Raw genomic sequence first — 23,090 nt, 5'->3', positions numbered from 1 at the left:
CAAAGCAGTAAATTAAGCTTTGTAACAGCATTGTTCCAGCAAAAGCAGACTGCAAGAAAACAGCCTTTCTATATCCTTTGAAGCGGTGGTGTAAAAGTGTGTGGGAATTCCTGTCACTATTTTCTGGAATCTCCATAATTATCACAAAACCCTTTCTTGCATTTGGAAGTCATGCTAGGTTATAGTATGTACTTGACATAAAAAAACCCCTTGTGTCAAACAAAGAAATTGCATTGCCAGTCCTTATTCTGATGACATAATTAAAAAACCCAAACATAATTGATTACTGAGCTATACCATTTGAGGATAATTTAAGTGTCAGAGACACTGAGCAGTCCTTCAGCAAATCCACAACTTGCTCACACTGTTGGATGGGATATACACCAATTTTGGATCCTGTTCTGTACATAGAATCATATTGGCCCCTGCATCTTGACCTGGAAGTTTCCATTATTTTAAATGATTGCATATTTTGATTTTAAGAACTAAACATGCAAAAACTCTGGTAGATGCAATGCTCTTCCTCCTCAGATTGAGATAAAAGACATTTAATTCACTTCAAAAATCTTACTGTAAGCATTTGGTATTTGCAGAAGGTACAATGGTACTTCTGTTACAGACTTTAAAAGCACTTAATACTGGGACATCTGATACACCAACTTGCTCCCTAAGTAGTAAAGTTCAATTATTATTCTTGAGAAATCTTCACCAGCACCTACATATGTTACAAACCAGGACAGAAAAATTAGGTTAGTTAATCTTGGTGCTATCACCTTGTCATACAGTTATACTATGTGCAACTTGGTACTATATTTCCTTTTGGCATGAGGGGAAAAATAGTTAACTATTGGAATAAAATACTTCGTAAAAGTAGCCTGAACTAACCAGATAAGCAGCAGCAGTTTCTTTACATTCATTTTGATTTGTGGTTGTACTGAATGGCTGCTCATGCATCTTCTGATGAAGTAGTGTGATTTACCAGAATGAAGTACGCTATTACTGCAAGTAATTTTTATTCAATCTCAAGTGACTTTTATATTAGACTTTTTTATATTCAATACAGAAAATCAGTGCTTGCTTGTATCTTGTAGCAGCTTTACTGTCTTAATTCAGTGAAATTTTGTAGTAATTTGAGTTGTGTCAGATCAGAAATGGCATCTGTAGCTGAGCTTATCTCTTGATAGCCATTGTCCACAGCAAGGGTTTGTCCGTCTCAATGGTCACAATCCCGGAGCTGTCATAGGTGTTGGAAGTACTGACGAGCGTTCCAAACTTCAGCACCTGGTTAGCTGTGAAAGGTAAAGAAGAGACAGTGGCTCACTAAAACAATACAATGACATCAGTGCATTTGATTTGAATGACCACTGCTCCCACAAAGAACAAAAAAGAGCTCAATAAATTCAACCCTGACAAACATTACCTAGTTAGAAAGCTTGTATGAGATTTTTCAATGACCTGAAGAGGCAATAAATTAATCCCCAAATTAACAGTTTGAGTTTACAGCAGGTTATTACAAAAGCAGCGTGTCAGATAATCCTCAGAGTTTCAAATCTGAAAATTTGTATTTCATTAGAATCATTTCAAGTACTAGTGCTAGAAAAGGTATATAAAGTAAAACAAAGAAAATCTTAATGTAGTTCCAAACTTGGGATTTGCTTTAGCTCAGCAACAAGCCTATAATCTTTTAAAACATGAACAATTCTAGAACAGAGACCAGTCGTTAAAAGTGATATTTAACAACTTTGAATTAAGGTACTTCCATCTTCTATTGCGTGTGAGGTAGTTGTTTGTGTATATCAGAAACCAAGTGGCATTACTCTAACAAATAGCAAACCATGGAGTTTAAGTTCTGCCATTCATTTCTTCCCTTTTTGTGATAGCATTGTTTGCATATTGCAAACACACCAACTTCCTCCAAGGCACTCTAGAACTGCTCAGTTCTGTGGTAGTCCTTGCTCACAGAAAGGTTCAGAGTAAGAACTCTAATACTGACCTCTGCTTTAGCTTGTAAAACAAGCCAAATGAGATCTCTTTCCTACTGGCACCTCAGAAAAACATTTCTGTGGAGGATACAACAAGAGCTGCAGCTAGGAGGATTGTTCTAGAAGATCAAGTCTGTGTGACCTATCACAATTGCCAAATTGTGCATTGATACCGAAGTAAAAATCCTCTGGATTTGATATTAAGTGACCTAATGCAGAGGACGATCTCCCTGTGGTCACAAGGAGTGTGAAACAACTTAGTAAGCTCTATTTTGTGATTTGCATAGGAGACACATTTTCCAGTGTTGGATATGAATGCTGGCTATAGTAAAACTTGGGTGTAGTGTTTTGCTACAGTGCATACACTGCTTACCCCTTGCTGGAAGCTGCACAGGAGGAACTGATCTTGCCAGGCTCTATGGCTTTAAGAGGAAGGACATTTGGACAGAAGCCAGGACATGTAGCTCAGTGTCTCTTCTGCCAAATCTGTGCTTGCTGCCACTTATTCCTGCCCCTACACTTGTTACTAGCTTGAAGTGAACTGAAGAGGAGGTTTCAGCTGCTAACTGAATTTGTTGGCATGAGAGTAACACCCAAGTTTTACTACTGCAAATGGAAGAGTCCTGCCATTTGAAATCCAGGAGCTGGGATCATAACTGTAACAGTGAAGAAATCCAGCAGAAAGAAAAGACCCCAGTACTACTGTACTGTATCAAAAATAAAGGTGCTAGATTCTGTCAGGATGCTTTTGGACACACAGTGGTACCAGGCAGGCTCCTAGACAAATACCAGGATGAATGAGTTTTCGTGTTTGCCTTTGGAAGATACAGCAGAGGCCACAGGGGCTGTCTTACCAGAAAACACAGATTTCACTGTTTGCAGGTAAAGAAGTCATTTAATGCTAAGGTAATGTGGGTAGAATTCCCTGAGTGAAAATACTCCCAAAATATTGTACTATGTGCTGTGGTCAACCTATTAGTGTTTCCAGTCAGTTTTAAGTAGGAAAGAAGTTTAAATACTTTAAAACATTTGCTGACACATCTTTTAGATACTATATATTGAAACTTGAAGGGGGTGGGGAGGAAGAACTTTTTAGATGAACTGCTGTGTAAACCCACTCATTTAGTATCATTTATTGCTTCTTGCTCAAGACTCAGAATAATACTTAATGTTTCACAGCTTTGCATATAAAATAATGGCTCTGCAGAAGGCAAGAATTAGCAACAACATGGCAGCTTAATGAAACAAAATCTAAAGCTGTATTTCTTAGTGCATAAAATCTAGGGAAAATGAGAGCCTTTTTTTTCACTTTCAATAGAAAATTCTAGCCCACTAGATGGAGCCTTTAATCTTTACCATGTTTTCTGCTGGGCAAGGATCACAGTGTGAAATATTGAAATGAAAAAATGCAAAAACTGTGAAACAGTACTGCTGATTCACGTGGCTCAAATGGACCAATTCCAAGCACTTGCTTTCACAATTAGCCAACATTTCAACTGACATAATTAAAAATGCATGTTTTCCATTCAATAAATGAACAGTAATTAATGTAAAAACCTAGGTTTGAGCCAGTAAAGGAAATAAGAGGATGTGCAAACCTACTGCTGCTTGGCAAACTTCCTGCTGTGTCATGCATTCTGATGGAAGTTTACAAGGTCAAAGAAGTGGTAAGTTTTATCAGTTCACATCTGATCCATTCCCTTTTTAGAAAATGAATTTCAGTGTTATTGTTAAGTCCTACCAAGAACTTATGTCTTGGGGAAAAAATCCCAACCTATCACAATGCCCATTTTCACCTCTGAGATTACTTTTCAAAATAGAGATTCTGAAGAAATCCACATTTTTTTTTTTTTACTATTTAATATTTATAGTTTTGCTATCATTTGGTACCAAATCCAATTTAATACAGGATTCCACACAGCGATTAAAAAAAATCAAAATCTCAAAAACTCTGGAAATTCTATAATTTTTTATTAAAGGAATATTATTTTGGATCACTGAAAGCTTTCTTTTTGACCAATAGAGTAGCCTCTTTAAAGACTTGATTTAGATAAACCCGTAAGTGATTAACTGAAATACCCTAAGCATTAGAAATTTTGTTTAGTGCTTTGATTCCAATCAAACTGAGTTTACTGATAATGGATTGTTGATGAGGAAAATATCCAGCTCCTTCTCTGTAGCTATACTATTTTTTTATTACTCTCCATCTATCAAGTCAGCAAGGAGTTCAATGCTAAAAGCAAATACTGTTCCTGCCTTTTTTGGAGGGGGAGGAAAAAACCCCATCAATATCCCTCCCCACCCAATGAAATCTATCATGAGACAGTTTTTTATGATGTGCCTTATGCTCTTAGCGGTAACAAATTTCTGTCTGATGGATTGCAGCATACCACCTATTCAGACCTAAACATGGGCATGGAGAGGACTGACTTTGATGGGGTAGTGGAGGAATGCTTCTCTAGCAGATTTGTTTTGTTTAGATGGTGTTTCAATCTCCCAGGGTTTGAGAATGTTGGACATAATTTAAGAGAAGAAAACGGAGGGCATGTAGGTGAGCTTCCCAAAGGAGCATAATCACAACGATCATTACTTATTAGACATCTGTTTTGCTGACCAAATTACATGACATAAGAGATCTCAGTAATCACAAGACTGGCAATTTCCACTCTTACTCTGATAATTTAAAAAAAGTACACAAAATCTGCAGATGCTATATGAAAAATATTAATCTCAGAGGTAAAATTCTGAAAATTCATAAATCTTACAGATGCAAGAGCAATACTTGAAAATGTTAACAGAACTCATCCTATAGGTAATTAAGTTACAGAAATAATCAAAAACCCCAAACCTAAAAGTTTATTTAAAAATCTTATCCTATTTATACTTCTACCACAGAAGGGAGTTATTTTTGAGTGGCTGCTACTGAAAATCAGTTATTTTTGAGTGGTACATAAGCCTTGCTTGCAATCCTTGTGCTGCTTGCTTTCTGCCTGGAAACAGAAATAGTGTGGCCTAGTTAAACTAGATTGGAGGTCATCATGTCAAGTGCAGCAAAAACACTCTCAGTATCAGGTAAGTCCTCTTAATGAATGCATTCATGATCTAATAGACTTATAATTTCTATGTTCCATTGTACTATTTAGGACACTTAAAGTTCAGTCCAGAGAAGACAGCTTATCTATCCAAAAAAATATATCAATCAGTGTTTCATGTGCATCTTAAAAGCTGCACTTAAGCAGTGCTTGAGGGAGGCACATTCAGAGAAAAACTTCATGCTAAACTTGTCACATGGCAAAACCAAATCGTGTCAGGGTCTCACTACTGTCACCACAAATGGCTAAGGACCAAAGACTGTCATGTTAAGCATGACCCACATAGTCACTGTGATACTTATGCTATATTGCCTTTTCTCAACTATGTCTCAATTAGTTCCTGAAATATGTAAAGTCACACCTTGCTGGTTTCCACCACTGAAAATAGAAACAAGGAAAGGAATACAAGCAGATTGCCACTGCTGGCATGAATGTGGGGAATATTAAAATAATTAATTATTAATTAAAAGCTGTATTATAGTGAATGTAATCCTCTTCCCCCTAGATAAATGTTGCATCAAAATGATAGAAAATTAAGATCAATAAGCTGAAACACAAGCTGAAGTGAAATATTGAATCACCACTTGCTATCCTATTACAGTTTATCTGGAGAGGATTTCCCTGAAGGTCTGTTAGGAGCAAAAATCTGCATTTAAATGGAGATACATTAGTAATGCATGAGCTAGTACTTTGCAGGTCACCCTGTGTCTGCAGAACAGCAGCATTAATTTTGCTATTTACAAATAAAAATCCCAAGTAGATTGTAGACTGATCTTCCTTTCATTCCTCCTAGGTTTACACTGTAGTTAGGCTGACTTCACTGGAGTTAATCTTGATTTACACTGATGGATACAAAGGAAAAATTGGGTGCTTGATCTCTGTGCAGTGGGAACTGCAAAACTGGAAGTTGCAAATAACAGTAATTTACAATAAAACATGAACTATTTTCAATAGTGGTACAACAGAAGTACCATAAAGGCTTGCTGAGTCTGCTGGGAGGGGCTGACTAGCCTGGTAGTCAGATTCCCTCAGAGGCAAGAGGAGTTTTCAATAAGCAGAAACTACATTGGGCATTTTTTATAACTGTTGTAACTTTGGGTGCCTGCTTTTGTGGCACAGAACAATGGTTTTATAATCTCAATGCTTTCATACAAGAGACTTATGAAAGCGTTGAGAGGATATGGGAGGAAGAGGGGCCAGGCAGGGCCAGGTGGCTTTTCCACTGGTTCAGGTGCTGGCAAAGACTCTTGACCTGGGCTCTGCAGCACAGGCTGCCTGGCCTCACATTGGGGGGAACTTAGGAGGTTGAAACAAAAGCTTAAAGACTGTCAAAGCTTCAAAATTTCATTTAAAAAGAGAAAAAAATATATTAACAGAACTGTGTGTTCTACCCTAGATAGAAACCACCCATTTTGAGAGAGCCTTCAGAAATGCAAATGAATGTCAGAAGTTTTCAAATTTATTTCCAGCACACTTTTTTTTTTTTCCACATATTTTTTTTCCAGCTTTGTAGTAATGGTGGTACTGCAAGAATAGCTCAAATTCTTCCTGTCACATCACCTGCTTGGTGGCAATTTAAAATGATTAGCTGATAAAAATGATGGTAAGAAAGACTGCTTTCTACACTAAGGTATCTGCTGCAACTACTGCTACACCTGGATCAACAAGAATCATTAACTGTATGAGTTTCTACACCTATTAGCAGTATTTCAGCACTAACAAAAAGACATGCTTCTGTGTTTGTTCAAAATCACATTAGCATCTTAACTTAATAAAAGGGGCCTGAAAAGCTGGACAAGGTGACTCTACATACTGTTTTCAGTAGTGCCTTTCAGGTCTAAATGTTATGATAAAGTTGTAACAGGAGTGATCTAGCAAAACCATAAAGTAAATCAGAGAAATAGCTCTCTGGAAGACTGTTTCACTATGCTAAAGGGAAAGCCAGGCTACAAAGTGATTTTTAGAATTGAGTTTAGCCAGTAAGAAGTAGGGTGTTTACTTAATTTTTGATGCTTTCCACTAAGTTTGTATGTTTCTCAAACTGCTAACAACTCTAAGGTGCTGTACAGGTGACAGGTACTATTAATAATAGTGCTAGAGCACTGAAGAAACAGCTGCAGAAATAAAATGTAGCTTCAGTTTGACAGTCGCTGCTGTAGAGATTTTGCATATAAGCTAGACAAAATAACTTCTTGCTATTTTGGTCTGTCTCTACTTCATGTTGTGAGATAAAAACCACTATTCTCATGAGAAAAAGGGCAAGAGTAATACTGAGATGCATCGGCTAATGAATTGTCTTACTGCTAACTTGTCCATAAGACACCTCATAGCACACATCATCCTATTACGCTGTCATCTTTAGAGGCATTACTTAGTCACACAAAGCTGAGGATGGCAATCTGGTGCAACACTGAAACCTGAGATTAGCTAAAAACAATGGTGTTCTGTCACAGCATTTAGGTCTGAAGCTCCGGTTTGACATGACAGCAAAGAACCTAAAAATACTTGCTATTTTGAAAGCTGCTACACTGTCAAGTTGATATGATGCATGTAGCAGTGAAATCTACTGAATTTGTTAGAGAAAGGTATCCAAATGATCCTAACAATTGACCACAGAGAGTGCTGCAGAAAGGAGTGAAATTCCCCCTACATTCCTCATGGTTGGGCTGTTGGAGACAGGGAAGAGAGATGTGAAGAGGAAGGAGAAGGAATCTTCCTCACCCAAATCTCAGGTCTAGGTGACCACATCCATGTACCCAGGCTCTGAACAACATAGCACCTGAAAAGTGTTTTGACACAGCCAGATCCAGGACTGGCCAAGACAAGTTAACTCTAGCTACAGTAATTTTCCAGCGCTTCATATACAAATTAAAAAACCCTCTCTCACAAACCCCTATATATCCTTCAACAGGTTTTAAAGTGTGATATTAGTTATTAACAGAAAACAATGTTAATTATTTTTCTCTTCTATTCTTTGGGCTCCTGCTAAATCCTGTCACATTTAGATTACTATATCTGAAGAAGATGCAGGAAAAGAAGATTTAAAAACATATTAAAAATACAAGATTTTCAGCTTCTGTATGCATACCATTATTCCCATTATTTTCAAAATTGTGCAGACACAATGATTATTTCTGTGTCAATCAAACTGGGCCTGTAGGTGAAATATTGGGATATGGATATTTACTCAGTAAATACCTATACATGTTGGGTGAAATGGGGATCTCATTCAATTGCTCCATGGAGGAGAACAGCAGCAATGCCATAAATATTTCACAACAGTCTTGGCCAACTGCTTATATCACCTACCACTGTGTAGGATGAGTCCCCAGCAGCAAGTCTCCCAAGAATTTAGCACTTCTCTGCTTTCTGTGATGGGGATATGACTTTCCTTAGGGAATTGATCTAAAGTCGGTTCCTTAGTCAGCCCTGAAAAACAAATTTAAGCAAGCTGTCTTCTTATTGCTGCTGCCAGCACTAGCTCAGCACCATATCCAGAGTCCTGTTCTGCTGTACACATTGCTCCATCACTGGGCTTCAGTGCCAAAATTAAATTAAGTATGATTTGACAAAGCTCTATAAAGTCTCAGTCCTTAACTCCAACATGCAAAGTTACAATGGCAAAGATCAAGCACACCTTCTGAACTCTAGGAGGGTATATTGGGTTTGCATGGCCAGATTTTGGTAGCAGGAGGCTACAGGGGTGACTTCTCAGTGAGAAGGTACTGCAAACTTCCTCCATGTCCAACAGAGCCAACATCAGCCAGCTCCAGAACAGATGCACTGCTGGCCAAGGCTAAGCCCACCAGAAATTATGGTAACACCTCTGTAACAACAGATTTAAGACAGGTTAAAAAAAAAAAGTTACTGGACACAGATGTAATTGTGGTCAGATTGCGTGAGAAGAACAACTTCAAAGACAACAAGATCAGTGAAGAATGAGAGGTACTTCAGGTGCCGTATCTGAGATTCTTCTGCAGGCTGTGGTGCAGACCATGGTGAGGCAGCTGTGCCTCTGCAGCCCATGGAGGTCCATGGATATACAGAGATCCATCTTCAGCCTGTGGATGAGTCCCATGCCAGAGCAGGCAGATGATCAAAACAGGCTGTGAACCTGGGGTAAGCCCATGCTGGAACAAACTCCTGGCAGGGATCTGTGGACCCATAGAGAAGGGAGCTCATGCTGGAGGAGGTTTCCTGGTAAGGCTTGTGACCCTGTGGGGGACTCATGCTGGAGCAGCATGTCCTTGAAGGACTGCAACCTGTGGACTGGGTCCTGTTGTAGGGCAGTTTGTGAAGAATGGTAGCCTGTGGGATGGACTCCTGGAGAAGTTTGCAGTGGATTGTCTCAGTGGGAAGGACTCCCTTACTTCAGCAGTGGCAGAAACAGCTTGTGATGAGCCAACCATAACCACCTTGTCTCTCTGTGCTGCTAGTGGGGATGAGGTAGAGCCTGAGAAGGAGGGAGGGGTGGGGAGGAAACAGTGTTTTCTGATTTATTTCTCAATATCCTGCTCTGATTTTTTTAGTAATAAACTAAATTAATATCGCCAAGTTCAGTCTGTTTTGCCCATGACAGTAATCAGTGAGTGTTATCTCCTGGTCCTTATGAATAAACCTTTCACTATATTTTCTCTCTCCTGTCCAGTTTTGGATGGGAGTAATAGAAAGGCTTCAGTGGACACCTGGCATCCATCCAGGGTCAACCTACCACAGAGGGGTCCAACACATTACATATTTAAACCCTTCCCCTGCCAAGTCCAGCTTCCACCAGAACTGACCTAGTTCACAGTTGCTCTGTTCAGATTCCTGGGTGGCTCCCAGGAGCCCCACACTCTCTTGACCACCAAGAGTTACTTCCTCCAAACCTCAGTCAAGCTGCCAGACCACAATTATTGAACTGTGCCAGAATGGTGGATCTGGTGCTCAAAAAGCTCCCCTGACCACAAGAAAGCAAACAGCTACCTTCACCTCTGAGCAATGGTCAAGGTGCAAAAAAAGATACATGCCCTGCCACACTGAATCCCAGGACAGCTGTTTGCATTATGGCTTGCTCAGGGCAAGGGCATCACCAGGCTTTGAAAGCAAGCTGCAGCCCCTCTGAGCTGCTAGCACAAATAACAAACTTCAATCAAATTAAATCCCTGACAAACAATTTTATTATGCAAGCTTTAACAGCGAATGGCACCATTTCCTAACAGAGTTTTATGTAAATATGGTATTATATTTACACAAAAAAATGAAGAGAACAAACTGGAATATTCATCCTTATGCACAAAAGGCACCCTTAATAAAGCAGCTGTGCTTTTGTCTAAAATATTTCTCTGGAAGGGGTAATTATTATTTTAAAAACCCACACTGATCTGGTCCTGACAGCTCACAAGGTACATGTTCATCTACTTGCCCTCCCTGACAGCTGATCTATTCTAGGCACACATAACTAACTAATAAAGACCATTATAGTTCTGATAGAAAAGTAATTCCATTTATCTTTACCCTTCCTAGCAGCACTGCTTCCTTTCAGTGTTGGGAAGGGATGCTGTATGAGGTTTCTAAAATGTGGTTAATTTCACCCTTACTATTGCTGTGCATTACTTAGAATTTTAGATTGCTCTGCTTTCTTGAGAAAAAACAATTTGACACAGACATCATCCTGAGGATGAAGTGAAAGTAATTATTTATGTTACAAAATGTCCCCCTAGATCTGCATGTGAACAACTAAGCTTTTTGATTTTTAATTTTATTACTTTGTCTTTCTGTTAACAAATAATTAATGTGATTACTAACACCCCATGTACCTCTAATGTCTATACAATTTCAATTACAAAGCCATTACTGCTGCTTATTAATTCTATTCCATTTATCTTCAAACTAGCATCTCAAACTTACATTAGTAGACATTCATAGAACTGTGGCTCCTCCAAACTTGCTCACCAGAGTCCAGTACCATTTATCTGTTGCAGCCCTTGAGACAGAACATGAGATTCAACAGGATACTGCAAGCTGCAGTGTTTATAGTTCAGAGGCACTCAATTGGATTAGATGGGTCTTCATGTCCTCCAAAAAATAAAGGACTACTTTTGAAACAGTGCTGCGCATTGCATCTTTCAATTTCCCTTCTTTCTAAGCTTTAAAGTCAGCTTCCCAGAAAAAAAAAATCCAACAAAAATGTAACTTATGACACAGCACAGCCTATTTTAGCTAGTATTACCCACTTCTTCCACTTCACCCCCATTAGAGAAAGCTATTTGCTTCAGGAAGGCCATGTGAGGGGTATCTGCCATGTATATGAATTAGTAAGTTATTGCATATGGCTCATTTAATGTTCCTGGCTGTTTGCTTTTACTGTGTTTTTTTTCTGGGGATGCAAGGTTAAGATTTGTTATCAATGGTGCTGAATACAAACAGCACCTACATAATGCTTGTCCCAAAATGAAAAAAGATATTTGTCAATAGAGGCAAGTCCTAAGTCATTGACTGTCAAAAAATTCATTCAAGTGGAAAACTTACTACTGAGAATCTATTAGCTGGCTGTACACTCTCAAAAAAATCTGATTGATTTCCAGTAATGATTTCCAATATGAACAGTGCTCTTCATATTGGTGTGCTTTTTCCTCCTGACCTGAAAAGCCTTTTTAGCCCTGCTCCCCACCCTCTTCTCCCCTCTGCAAACCACTCGTCCCTTACATTCAGAAACATGCCATGCACTTCCAGGCCCCCAGCAAGAATTCAGTGGCTTGGGGGATCTTTTCTTTGGCTTCTTCTCTAGAGAGAAGAGCCTCAGCAGGTCTGTAGCAAGCTTTCTGCCCAGGCTGAGAGGAAGGAAATGCTTCTGCATTAATCACACAGCGCCATGTCAGGCACTGCCCAGGCCAGGTGGTGCAAGCCCTTGCACCTAAAACACAGAGGCCGAATGCACCACTAAATTAATGTAGTGCTACATGGTGCAGTCCACAGACATTAAAGTTTTAAGAGTGCAATTGATTATATGTAGCTCAACTTTCAAACACACTGGTCAAGATGGATTGCAACAGTCATGTCATGGCACAGTGATGCATGTCAGCAGACTCTCAGTTTTACTGTACAGAGGACTTGACATTGTCTTTTAACTTACCAATAAACTACCCTAATACACTGCAAGAAGTGGGAAGGAAAAGGAACTACAAATTCAACAGTCACATGTAAAATAAAAGACTAGACCAACTACACTACAGCTTGTCTGCTGCCAAGAGCACTTGGTGTTAAATGAACATGATGGCTGCAATTGCCAAGAAAGGAAATACGTCCTCAAACAGCTCATGGAGCTTCCATAAGGTAAATCTGTCTTTAGCCTAGAATGTTCCTTATCTTACCTGAAATTACTGTCATCTTCAATAATTCGTAATTCCTCATTAATTATCAGTCTCTGGGGCATACTGTTGGGGAAATATTCCTATCAACATCTAAGAAAGCTACATTTCTGAATTATATTTTGAACTCAAAATTGAAGTGGTGAGACACTGGAACAGGTTGTCTGGAGAAGTTGTGGATACCCAATCCCTGGAAATGTTCAAGGCCAGGTTGGATGGTGTTTTGAGCAACCTGGTCTAGTGTGCTTGCCCACAGCAGTGGGGTTGAAACTAGAGGAGCTTTAAAGTCTCTTCCAAACCAAACTGTTCTATGATTCTATGAAATATGATTGTATCTTATTGACATTGCTTTTCCCATCCTGGCCATTTGTTGTACTCAAAATATTTTCCACTCTTTTTTTTTGTTTGTTTTGCAGTCACTTCACAAACAAATATGATACATAGCAAAATTTCATTGACATAAACTATTTCACTGATTGTTTAAAATCACTAGATGTAAAACTCTTTTTTATTTTGCAGATATGGAACATTTTGCTGAAAGCAAAATTATCTCAGAGGACAAGCAAACTTTAAATTACTCTTACAGATTTCTGTTACTTCTAGAAACAATGCTAGCAGCTTAAATTCCTGTTGAAGTGACATCTTCCTTAAAAGTATTGAAAAGGATAGAAAAAAATACCACTTTTTTGGTGTACTATTCTAAACAATCTAAACCACCCAGAATACACTGCATCTCTGATGTCTATGCGATTACAAAGTAAATGGAAATACCTAAGAATATAGCGACATATCTGAAGATTAATCCTCAGATATTTCAACCAGACTAGACATGTTATAATTAGCCAAATGCAGAAGTCTTGAAGCAAGTGAGCCCTACAGCTCTATTAGACCTCTTGGAAGATGTGAGTATAGGTGCATATTATTCTTAATATCACAGTTTTAGAAGGATATTGTTATGTATCACTACAAGCCATCCAGTGATGAGGAAGAAGCTGGTGTAACCCTGAGATAAGCCTCAGAACCTGGAGATGTCTCATGCAAGCTCTGAACCCAACATCAAGCCTGGTGATCTTTGAATAGATACATCTACTTCATAATTTAAGGCACAGCCACCTATCAAAAGGTGTGTCTATTCCAGAATAGGCAGCACTGCTCTTCTAGAAACAGGCATGCTTGTTTCAAGGCCATCAAAATATTATCTCATGCGTGCCCACTACAAAACAGCCTTCATGAGACCAAGGGAAGCACTTAACCAGATTCTGGGAAGCCCAGAATCAGGATAAGAGCTTAGAGATTACTGGAGGGTGGGTTTAGAAAACACCAAGTGAAACACCAACATTTCCAGGAAGACCTGGAGAACCTTGCAAGTTCTGTACAGAATTAATATTGATGAGCCTTGCAGCACTGAGGTAAGGACATGGCAAGAGGTTTGTCGTGTCACGTGCAAGAGTGCAACCTGGATGATAAAGATTTTGAAGGGCTCATTTATAACTACTTAAGCACAAAAGAGACCAATAAAGTATCATGTTTAAGAGTTGTGAGCAAAAATGTAGTTATACAACTTCTAATATCATTGGCAGCCAGAGACGTAAATCTCTGCTGCTCTGAAAGGGTATCCATAAATAGACAGAGCCCTCTCCAGCAAAGCATAGGACCTTTAAGGAGGGCCAGAATACTGCAGGAAGCTCTTACTCAATTATACCTGAAGTCAGTCAGCCATAAAGGATGCCTTACACAAGTGTCACACAAAAACTATACTGGAAATGGACTTTGAAAACAATGCTTCAGAACAGAAAGGTCCCTCAAATCCATCATTCTGGGAGAGGGAAGGAAAACTACCAAAGATTTAACAGTAGAAAAAACATGCTTTGGAAAGCTTGCCTTGCTGTAGCTGTCTAAACTCACTAAGTGCAGCTTTCTTAGCCTAACCCCTGCTGCCCACAGGTAAACACTCCTGTTAAGAAGTTTTGCTCCCTCTCTTGGATCATGGACCTCAGAAGTTAGGGGATGCTGACTGCAACACTATAATTTGTAGAACACAGAGTGGACAATGTCATTGATGCAGTGTAATGAGCCATTTCCCCCCTCCCTGCTGTGATTAATGGTGTGGACAGGAGGTCTGCTGGCCCAGCTCACACATGATTCTGGCCCTGGAGGCATGGCCTATATAGAGCACCGTGTGAATGCTTGCATGAGAGATTGGCAGGCAGAGGCAGCTCCGGGAGCCTTTGTTATTGTCCGGTTTACTCCTTCCTGAGCTCCTCCACCTTGCACAATCTGTGTAGCCTCTGGGAAGGCAGCTTTAGAATTGGCTTATTTGATGGAAAAACTTGATACATATGATGAAAAGTAATGAGTAATGTGGCAGTGATTGACAGCTAGGGGAGAAGAGGAAAGTTGAGTTAAGCTGGGTATTGTGTGAAGAAGCAGAGGGAGAAGGAAAAAGCAGAGTTCCTCATTACAACAGGACGTCTACAGTGGGGGAGATAAGAGTTGCTGGGTTTTATAATAATAATCTTTATTAAAGTCAGTTAAGTTGACACAAGTTTATGATGATATAAATAGTACCCCAGTGATTACTGGATGTTTTTCTTCAAAACTTAATCTTCCCCAAACAGAAAATAATTAATAAGTGTAGGAAGCTGACAGAATACTCCCTCTTCACATTTGTGAACAAGCCATGTAATGTGACTAGAAACCCCAGGGCCTGGTCCTATCTGCACTTCCACTGATACACTGTGCTCCTCATGTATTCAAGGTGAGTCAGAACTTGCCTGCCCGTTTCTCATTTCCTCCTCCCTTACATTGTGAAGTCAGTTGTAATTTTTAGTGAGTGATGCAATTACATTGCCTTGTACCAGGCAAAAGTGCACTGATGCTTTAGTGCTTTTTGAGTTTGGGTCTGAAAACAACAAAAAAAGGCTGTCATAGATTCCATCAGCATAGTGTTTGTTTTTTTTTTTTTTTTTTTTTTTTTTTTGTTTTTTTTTTTTTTATTTATTGAAACAAAAATTAAAACCCAGAGAAACTTCCTTCCACTAGAAAAATGAGCTCAAAATGCGGTGTCTCTCACTTTTTTGCTTTAGCAGAGGTACATGCCCAAGAGACACCCTATCTTAGTTTATATCTTAGTTTATCTGTTTATCTTCAGCAGACTGTTAGGTTCTGGATCACTGGCATGGAAAGCTGAAATCTTTGGGGGAAAAAAAAGGGAGGGGCAGGAATTATAACAACTTGAAGACACTTGTGGCAAAACTAGAGATAGCAATTATATATCAAAGAGGAAAGGGCTTATTTGAACAAATCCCAACCGGCTCTTATTCTTATGAGTAAAAAGACCCTTTTCCAGAGCTCCAGAAGGCATACTAGAAATCACTACTCATTGCTGCTTTTTGGAAAGTTTTGCAAGTGTCTTATAAGAATATGCCATGCTTGCATTCAGCCTAAGGGAACTCCCATCATTAGTAAACAGGTTATGCTGTAGTTTTCCTCCTGCTGCCTATATGCAAGCAGCTCAGTACAACAAACTCACAGGAGATAAGGTTAGGAAATTACATGCACAGTAGTTGTCTTTCTGTCAATACAGAAACCTTTTCTTCCAGAACACAAACATGGTTTGGGGATTTTTTATTTAAATCCCAATTTTCCACAGTTACTATTACCAGACCACATGCCACAGCACACTCACTTTGATGTAGCATTAATATCAGTATTTTAACGAGTTCTGTGGGCAATCATAATGTGCTAAAACAGCAAAACATCTCCTCAAAACCTTTTAGTTGCTAAGTGGACTAATTTCAGCATCTATCCCTCTGAAAATCCTAGAACTCAAACCTCTGTAATCCAGGGTCATCTCTGCAAAAGATCTGCAAGTCAAGATGGGTCATGACAGGTCAAACTTTGAATATATTTCCTTCTTTGAAAACACCTGGTAGGTCTCTCTATCATTCCTTAGGGATATGGGGTTAAATAGTACAAATCTTCAGGCCAATTGAGTACATTCACTACCATGTTCAGGGACAGCTGCAACTGAAAGACACATGCACACATCTTTAGGGTAAATTCATACCTAATTTGGACCCTATCTACTCAGTCTGTTTTACTGCTCATTTCTGCAGGCTACAATTCAGAGAGGAACTAAATCATGTGCCTAACTCACACTTAACATAGGAACCTCAGCTGTACTGAATCGAAGTCCAAAGAACTCCTTTTAAAACTTCTGACCATATGATGGAAAAAAGACAGAGAAATTTGCAACCTCTCAAAATAACATATGGACCCTGCAGTGTCTTTAATTCTTGATATGAAAAGCTTTACATTTTGGCTTGCATACAGAACTTCAAAACCAAAACACCTTTGCTAAGAAAGATCTAGTGTTCAAAAACTACTCAGTCTTGACACTATATGGGCTTCTTCATTTTTGTTGCAACATCATTATGAAGGAAGAAGGTTCCTTAACTTGTCACATTAAACCAAAATTGGGTTGATCTGACCCTAATGGCAATGAGCTGATTCTGGGAACACATGAAAGGCCCTTACTACTTTTCAAGAAATAGTGTAAGCAAAAGTTATCTTTTCCCCAATTTCTCAAATATCCCTTTTCTATCCATCCACTGCTAAAATGAGAGATGTATACTCAGAAATTAATCCTGTGAAGTGTTTAACACATTGTGATGGCTGCAATTTATCAACATAAATTACTGTACTTCACAGCAATGCTCCTGTCATAAGAAAACACCATGTGCCCTAAATTGTCTGCTGCCCTCTCCAATAATCAGTCTACTTTTTAAGATCTAGAGATTTGCTAATAAAGGACACCTCAGTGCATACAGTGACAAAAAAAAAAAAAAAAAAAAAATTAGTTTCATACACATCACTGGAAATGTCCACACACTGCTCTATTAATCTTTAGATTGGGGTCATTTTTCTCTTGAGATGTGGTAATAGATTACTTCAAGAGAAAATGGGGAAGATCACCCAGACAGGGGCCTACTGAATACTAAGCAAGTTTGCCTCCTTCCGTCTTGGTCTAATCCTAAAATATATCTAATTGCCAAAGCTGCTGTTTACTCTGTATCATCCAACACTGGTACAGAAGGAGCACATGATGTTTAGTGTCATCAGCCTGCCCCTGCAGCTCCTCAAGCACCCTGTGCCATAAGACCCAGCACTGCTCCTCTTCTCTCCCTGATCACAACACATTTTGCTGGTTCCAGCATCATCACTCATCTGCTCAAGAACTCCTTAAATCCCATACCCAACCTGATTTGCAGTTCTTTTTTTTATTTTCTCTGGAAATCAAAACCTACTCTCTTCTGGATAAGCACTCTGATCCCCTGTCTTTCCTCCTGTGATTCAGCCTCTAAGTTACAGCATATAGCAAAGAACTTTCTCTATCTCATTCCTCAATCCCTCTGGATGAGTCCTCTGCATGGTACCAGAGACTGAGCCCCATAGTTAATGTTCTTTTGTTTCAGGACATTTAAAACTGCATGAGGAAAAACATACATGAAAGTGCCCAGGAGTAAATTACGAAGGGAAGTGGCATCATGTTCTTCAGTGCCTTTGTCAGTCTTGATTTTTATAGTATTCTTCCCACATGTGAAAATTGTGATTACCACCAGCACAGGAAATGCCCACCACTGTTGTTAGAAGCACACTTCTCTGTTCAAAAAACAGACATCAGTGGAGTGCCCTTTGTGCAAATCACAGAATCACAGAACAGTGTGAGTTGGAAGGGCCCCAGACAGATCAATGAAGACCAACTCTTAACTGAATGGCCCATATGGGGATTGAGCCCATGACCTTGGCAGTAATTGCATCATGCTTGCACCAAATGACCAAGAGCAAGGGTGTTGTGCCTTTGCCCTTGAGGGTACAGTCTCGCATCCTTGGAGGATCCCTGCTGGATTCCTTCTCTCACTGTTTCATTCTGCAGCCAAGGAGCTGGTCCACCAGGGTGGAAGAAAAGCACATTGGGCTTCACCACTCCCACTCAGCTGAACTGCCTGTGGCTAAAGGCATGAACTAAAGCAGTGCCAAGCTGCTGCATGGAATGCCTGCATCCAACCTGCCTCCTGAGATGGCCCAGGAACCCCCGCATAGGGAAGGAAAATTGAGTGGTTTAGTGACAGCACTGCTTGGCATCTCTGCAGCTCCTCTGGTATGTTTGTACCTCCAGAGAGCCTCAAAATGAAGCTCTTCTGATCTACTTCTTCCTGCTCATGGTAAGCTCAAAACACCTCCCCATATGTAACACAAAATGCACTGGCCATATGGAGGTTAAAGGGCTCTGTTTGGATTTCCCCTGCATTTTCCTCCTTCTAAGAAATCAATGTAAGATTTTCTGTTATTGTCCATACAGGTTTCCCAGGACACACACAACTTTTAAATTATGACTTTAATGTCTTTGAAGTTTTAAGCTCTGCATTATCAGCTAGGAAAATCTATGAAAAGGGTGGACACATTCTGAGTTTTTTGGGACAATGCAGACTGGACTTTATTGAGAGAGAAGAAAGGTATTTCTATGAAGAGCAAGTTAAAGTACTACCAGGTAGGCCCATATATACTGGGACTGTATAACACCAATGATTTCTAGTATATTCTCTAATAGTCCTGCTCTGTTTCAGTCTTGACCCCCTAAATGTCACTTATCCTGTGAGAGACTGTTACAGACCCTCTTTGATATTAATGATATTAATCTGCTTCACACAGCCAACAAGCCCCCAACATCATGAGACAGAGCTTTAGAAGGAGAGATGCTCTCACTATACTTTATCATAGACAATGGGAACTTTTGCCTCTCCACACTCTGAGAATATCACCCGAATTTCACAGCAAGGATGACTTGCTCACTCTCGCTGCTTCTTGCTGTTTATATGCTACATGCTTTATTTTGCATAACCTTCCCCCTCCTTTTCATGGCTTGTGCCAATCTCATAATTTCATGGAGGAAAAAGAACTTTGTTTCTTGGGAGAAGTTGCAAAAATGAATAATAGAAATCCATACTGTAAGCACCTTGCAAAAATAGACACAGAGAAAGAACCAGCACATATTGGCCCTACTTGGATGCTAAACCATAGGCAAAGCAGTTTTTGGCTGGCAGCAGTGGTGTTGAGCGTCTGCACACAACACATTTAAGCATCAACTTTGAAATTTTTTTTTACACTACGTGGGTCATAATTTTTGTTCCCAAGACACTGTGCAGAGAGAAACAAAAAAATCACTGGGGCACCCAGTGACACTATGGGGGATAAGATGAAGGTAAAATGACAGCACTTATTTCTTCATTAAACCAAAGCATCTGCCACTTTGTTAATATTCCAGTATGCCCTGCTCCCAGAGAACTGTGAAGGCAGCAATGATTAAAGGCAGCTCCAACTGGGGAAAATGCATGTTACACTGACCTCAAAAGTGTAATTCAAAATTTATGCTGCTGAATGGTCTACTCTCTAATCTGAGGAACCATCTGTGTAGATGTAGGTACAGTACATGCACAGTCTCAGGAGAGGCACCCCAGAATTATTGTCAGCATGACAGGGAATGAAAGATGATGGTCCACTGGCAACACCTCCTGCCTAAAAAAAAAAAATTCAAGTGAAGTCTATGACCCAGGAGGTAAAAGGTTACTGAACCTGGTCCTCAGAGAGGCCACTGCCCTGACCCATCAGCTGTAATTGCTCAAAGAAGCCACCGCAGGCTGCTCAGGGCTGTTTTGCTGTAAACAGGCAGTTGTGAACACAGGAGACTACAGTGGCTTCCTGCCAAAAATCTGCATTTTAATAACTTTGTAATTGCATATTTTTGCAATCTGTTGACTCTGACTTATTTTAAGAACATCCAAAGAGTAAAACAGTATCACCACCAGATTTTCTGGTACTTTAAATTTCACAATAAAGTTTGCATCAACTCAGTAATTGCTGTGAATAATTCATAATAAAGGTTATAATGATGTGACACATTCTAGTGAATCCCTGAAATTTAGGATGTTGAAGTGATAAAAACAAAATAAAAAATTAAATTCAATAGTAAATATTATAAGAAATATAATTAAATTCCATAATTAAAAAACCAGATTGCAAATCCAGCCTGGGTGATGGTGTTGCTATCAAGCTTATGTAATTTTATTAGAAGCGATTTGCTTTAAAGATGAAAAATAATTTTAACAAAAATGGCTGTGATCCTGCAAATGCCAGAATCCACAGTCATGTGAATAGTCTACTGCACAATGGGACCACTTGTGTGAAACTGTTTGCAAGACTGAGTCTCCAGTCACAGTTTGCACAATAAAACACTTGAAAAAATTATCCATCTTAATAAAAATAATGTGGAATTAAATCCCCTTTTACTTGGTTGTGCTTTTCAGATTAGTGCTATGAAGAATATATTGTGTATGGGATATGGAAGAAATTTCAAATTATCCAAATCCCTTTCCTTAAAGAAGCAGAGTCAAACATGTTTTGGCTCACCTTAGCTCACTGTACACTTTCCATCCAATATTCTGAAGCTGTGATCCTTACAGCAGGCTTCCAGGAAAGGCTGCAAGACACCTAGATGCTGTATTTCTTTCATGTACCTATAAGATTTGAGAGATTTTGAAAATCTTGTTTCACTTGAAATTGAATTTTTACATTTCCCTCTATACAGATACACTGACTGACGATTCCAAGTCAACCAATTGAACTCTACTACTTAAATGGAATAATAACATAAGTCCAGTTTTGTGTTTGTAATACCTTTCTTAATGTCAGAATTTTAACACTGGAAAAGCTTGTTGTTCCATTTCATGACTGGAAGAATGAAAGCTCAGTTCTCTTATCCCTCTTTCCAATGAGGCAGTAGGCTGCAATTAAAATTAAATCTATAGCTTCCAAGACTAGAAGCTGTGTAAGGGATCACCTCACAATAAAGCAGACAAGTAATTATAACTTAGTGTGTATATCTCCAAAGGTTGATCAGGCTGAATGGGCTCTGACTGGCTCCTTTTCTTCCCTAATCCTGAAAAGTAGCGACAAAAGCTCCCAGTGGGCAGCTGAATTTGCCCCAGCAACACACTGAGAAGAACAGTGAAAGGCTGCCAGAGCTATGATTGAAAGTTTAGCTACACCAGTTCAGCCCAAGAGGTGTTGGGCTTTTTGCTGTCATCTTTCACTCCGCCCACGAGTTGTCATCCCTTGTCATTAGAGCTTATTTCCACAGGAAAGGTGTGTTTGCTAGCAAGAGAGGGAAGGTGCTGGGTGACAGATCCTGGTGACAGATTTGTCACACATAATGATATACAGATGTGATTTTCATTCTGATTTGCAAAAGGAAATGCAGTGTTTTTACCCAATTCTAAAGGATGTAAAAAAATGCAAGAATTTTTTTTTACCCTGAATATTTAGCAATACTTTTCTTGAAAGCTTGCAATTACTTCTCTGTTTTCTCATTAATTATTTTCCATAGTCACTACATGGACCTCAGCCATCCAGTTTGAAACAGTACCATGTAGTCCAAATAAATACACCAGTTTTTACCAAAAATGAATGAAGTATTCAGAGAGAATAAACTAGAGTTGCAAGCATTTAACACTGGTCACTAAATACATAAGAATAAACAGATCGTAGAAGGATGGCAGCCATAAGACAGATTTATGATATATGTGGAGTGTAAACTCCTCCCACCTTCCTAATGCCACAACTTGTCTAGCGGCAAGGGAAGCACAGCAGTTGTTTCATCCCCTTGTCAGCTGAAGAAGCAACCTGAAGAGCTTTATTCACTTAGAAATGTAAAATAATACACAGTGAAAGACCATACTTGAAATGCTCTCCATCACTCATACACTATGAAACTTTCATTGCCAGGCAGCAACCGCAACACTTTCTACCAGAGGCCTCCAGTGGCTGCTTCAAGGCTCAGCAATGCCATAGGAGGAAAGTAACACTTAATTTTACTTCTTTATTGGTGGGTGGGAGGGATGGGAGTGTAACAAATGACCCCTGACATAAGGCATTTCATGGAGAATTGACCAGTTGGGATTAATGGCCCTTGGCTGAATCTGGGCTATAAAATTTTTCAGCCAGCCATTAATTTTCAGGAAATGTTCTATCCCTCAGCCATTATTACTTAAATAAAAACATATATTGTATATATGGTCAAATCAAATTACCGCTAGAATTTTGTCAAGCACAGATAAGGGTGTAAATTTACTGTGTTATTAAGGCTTTTCCTTTTATGCTGAAATAAGTATAGTTTGGTAGTGGGAATGACTCTTATGCATGCTCAGGGAAAACACCCTTGCTTTGTCCTTGTGTAAAGCGATCATGGGATTAGAAGCCTGGAATAACTAATTTAAAAAAAATCATCATCAATTACCTCAATTTTTCTGTTATGATCATGAAGAAAAGTAGTGTACATATACTCACAGATGTTCACTGTAATTACACTCAATGATAAGTATATTTATCACACAGAATATATACAGTACATCAAAACACATGGAAAGTGGCGTGGTGTTTTTGCAGTGAATTTGGGCTGAATATATTAACTATGCACAGGAAAGCTGTAAGTGCATAGTGCAGATCATCCTAAAGAAAGGTTAATAAAACTCACCTACCATACATACACTCCCTGGTTTTTGCTGCACACTGCAGGAGCACCAATTTATGAAAAGGAATTTAGCGACATT

At 39.2% G+C, this 23,090-nt stretch overlaps 1 protein-coding gene across 7 annotated transcripts in view; it reads right to left on the bottom strand.

Annotated features, from left to right (window-relative positions):
* Positions 1-996: 996 nt before the first annotated feature.
* TPK1 (thiamin pyrophosphokinase 1) overlaps positions 997-23,090 on the bottom strand; it is a 300,067-nt gene continuing 277,973 nt past the window's right edge. For 4 of the 7 annotated variants that reach the window (XM_085569968.1, XM_077786372.2, XM_021531484.4 and 1 more), the window contains one exon: positions 997-1,289. In XM_085569968.1, coding sequence (XP_085426094.1) covers positions 1,171-1,289 — 119 coding nt within the window. In that variant the 3' untranslated portion in view covers positions 997-1,170. Of the gene's footprint in view, positions 20,002-20,892; positions 21,000-23,090 lie in introns of all 7 variants that reach the window. The other 3 variants (XR_014952261.1, XR_014952251.1, XR_014952250.1) reach the window with 2 other exon arrangements.

This window comes from Lonchura striata, chromosome 2 (assembly GCF_050655825.1).
Source record: "Lonchura striata isolate lonStrDom1 chromosome 2, ASM5065582v1, whole genome shotgun sequence".
NCBI lineage: Eukaryota > Metazoa > Chordata > Aves > Passeriformes > Estrildidae > Lonchura > Lonchura striata.
Note: the sequence above shows the minus strand (reverse complement) of the source record. Positions and strands in the feature narration are given on the sequence as shown.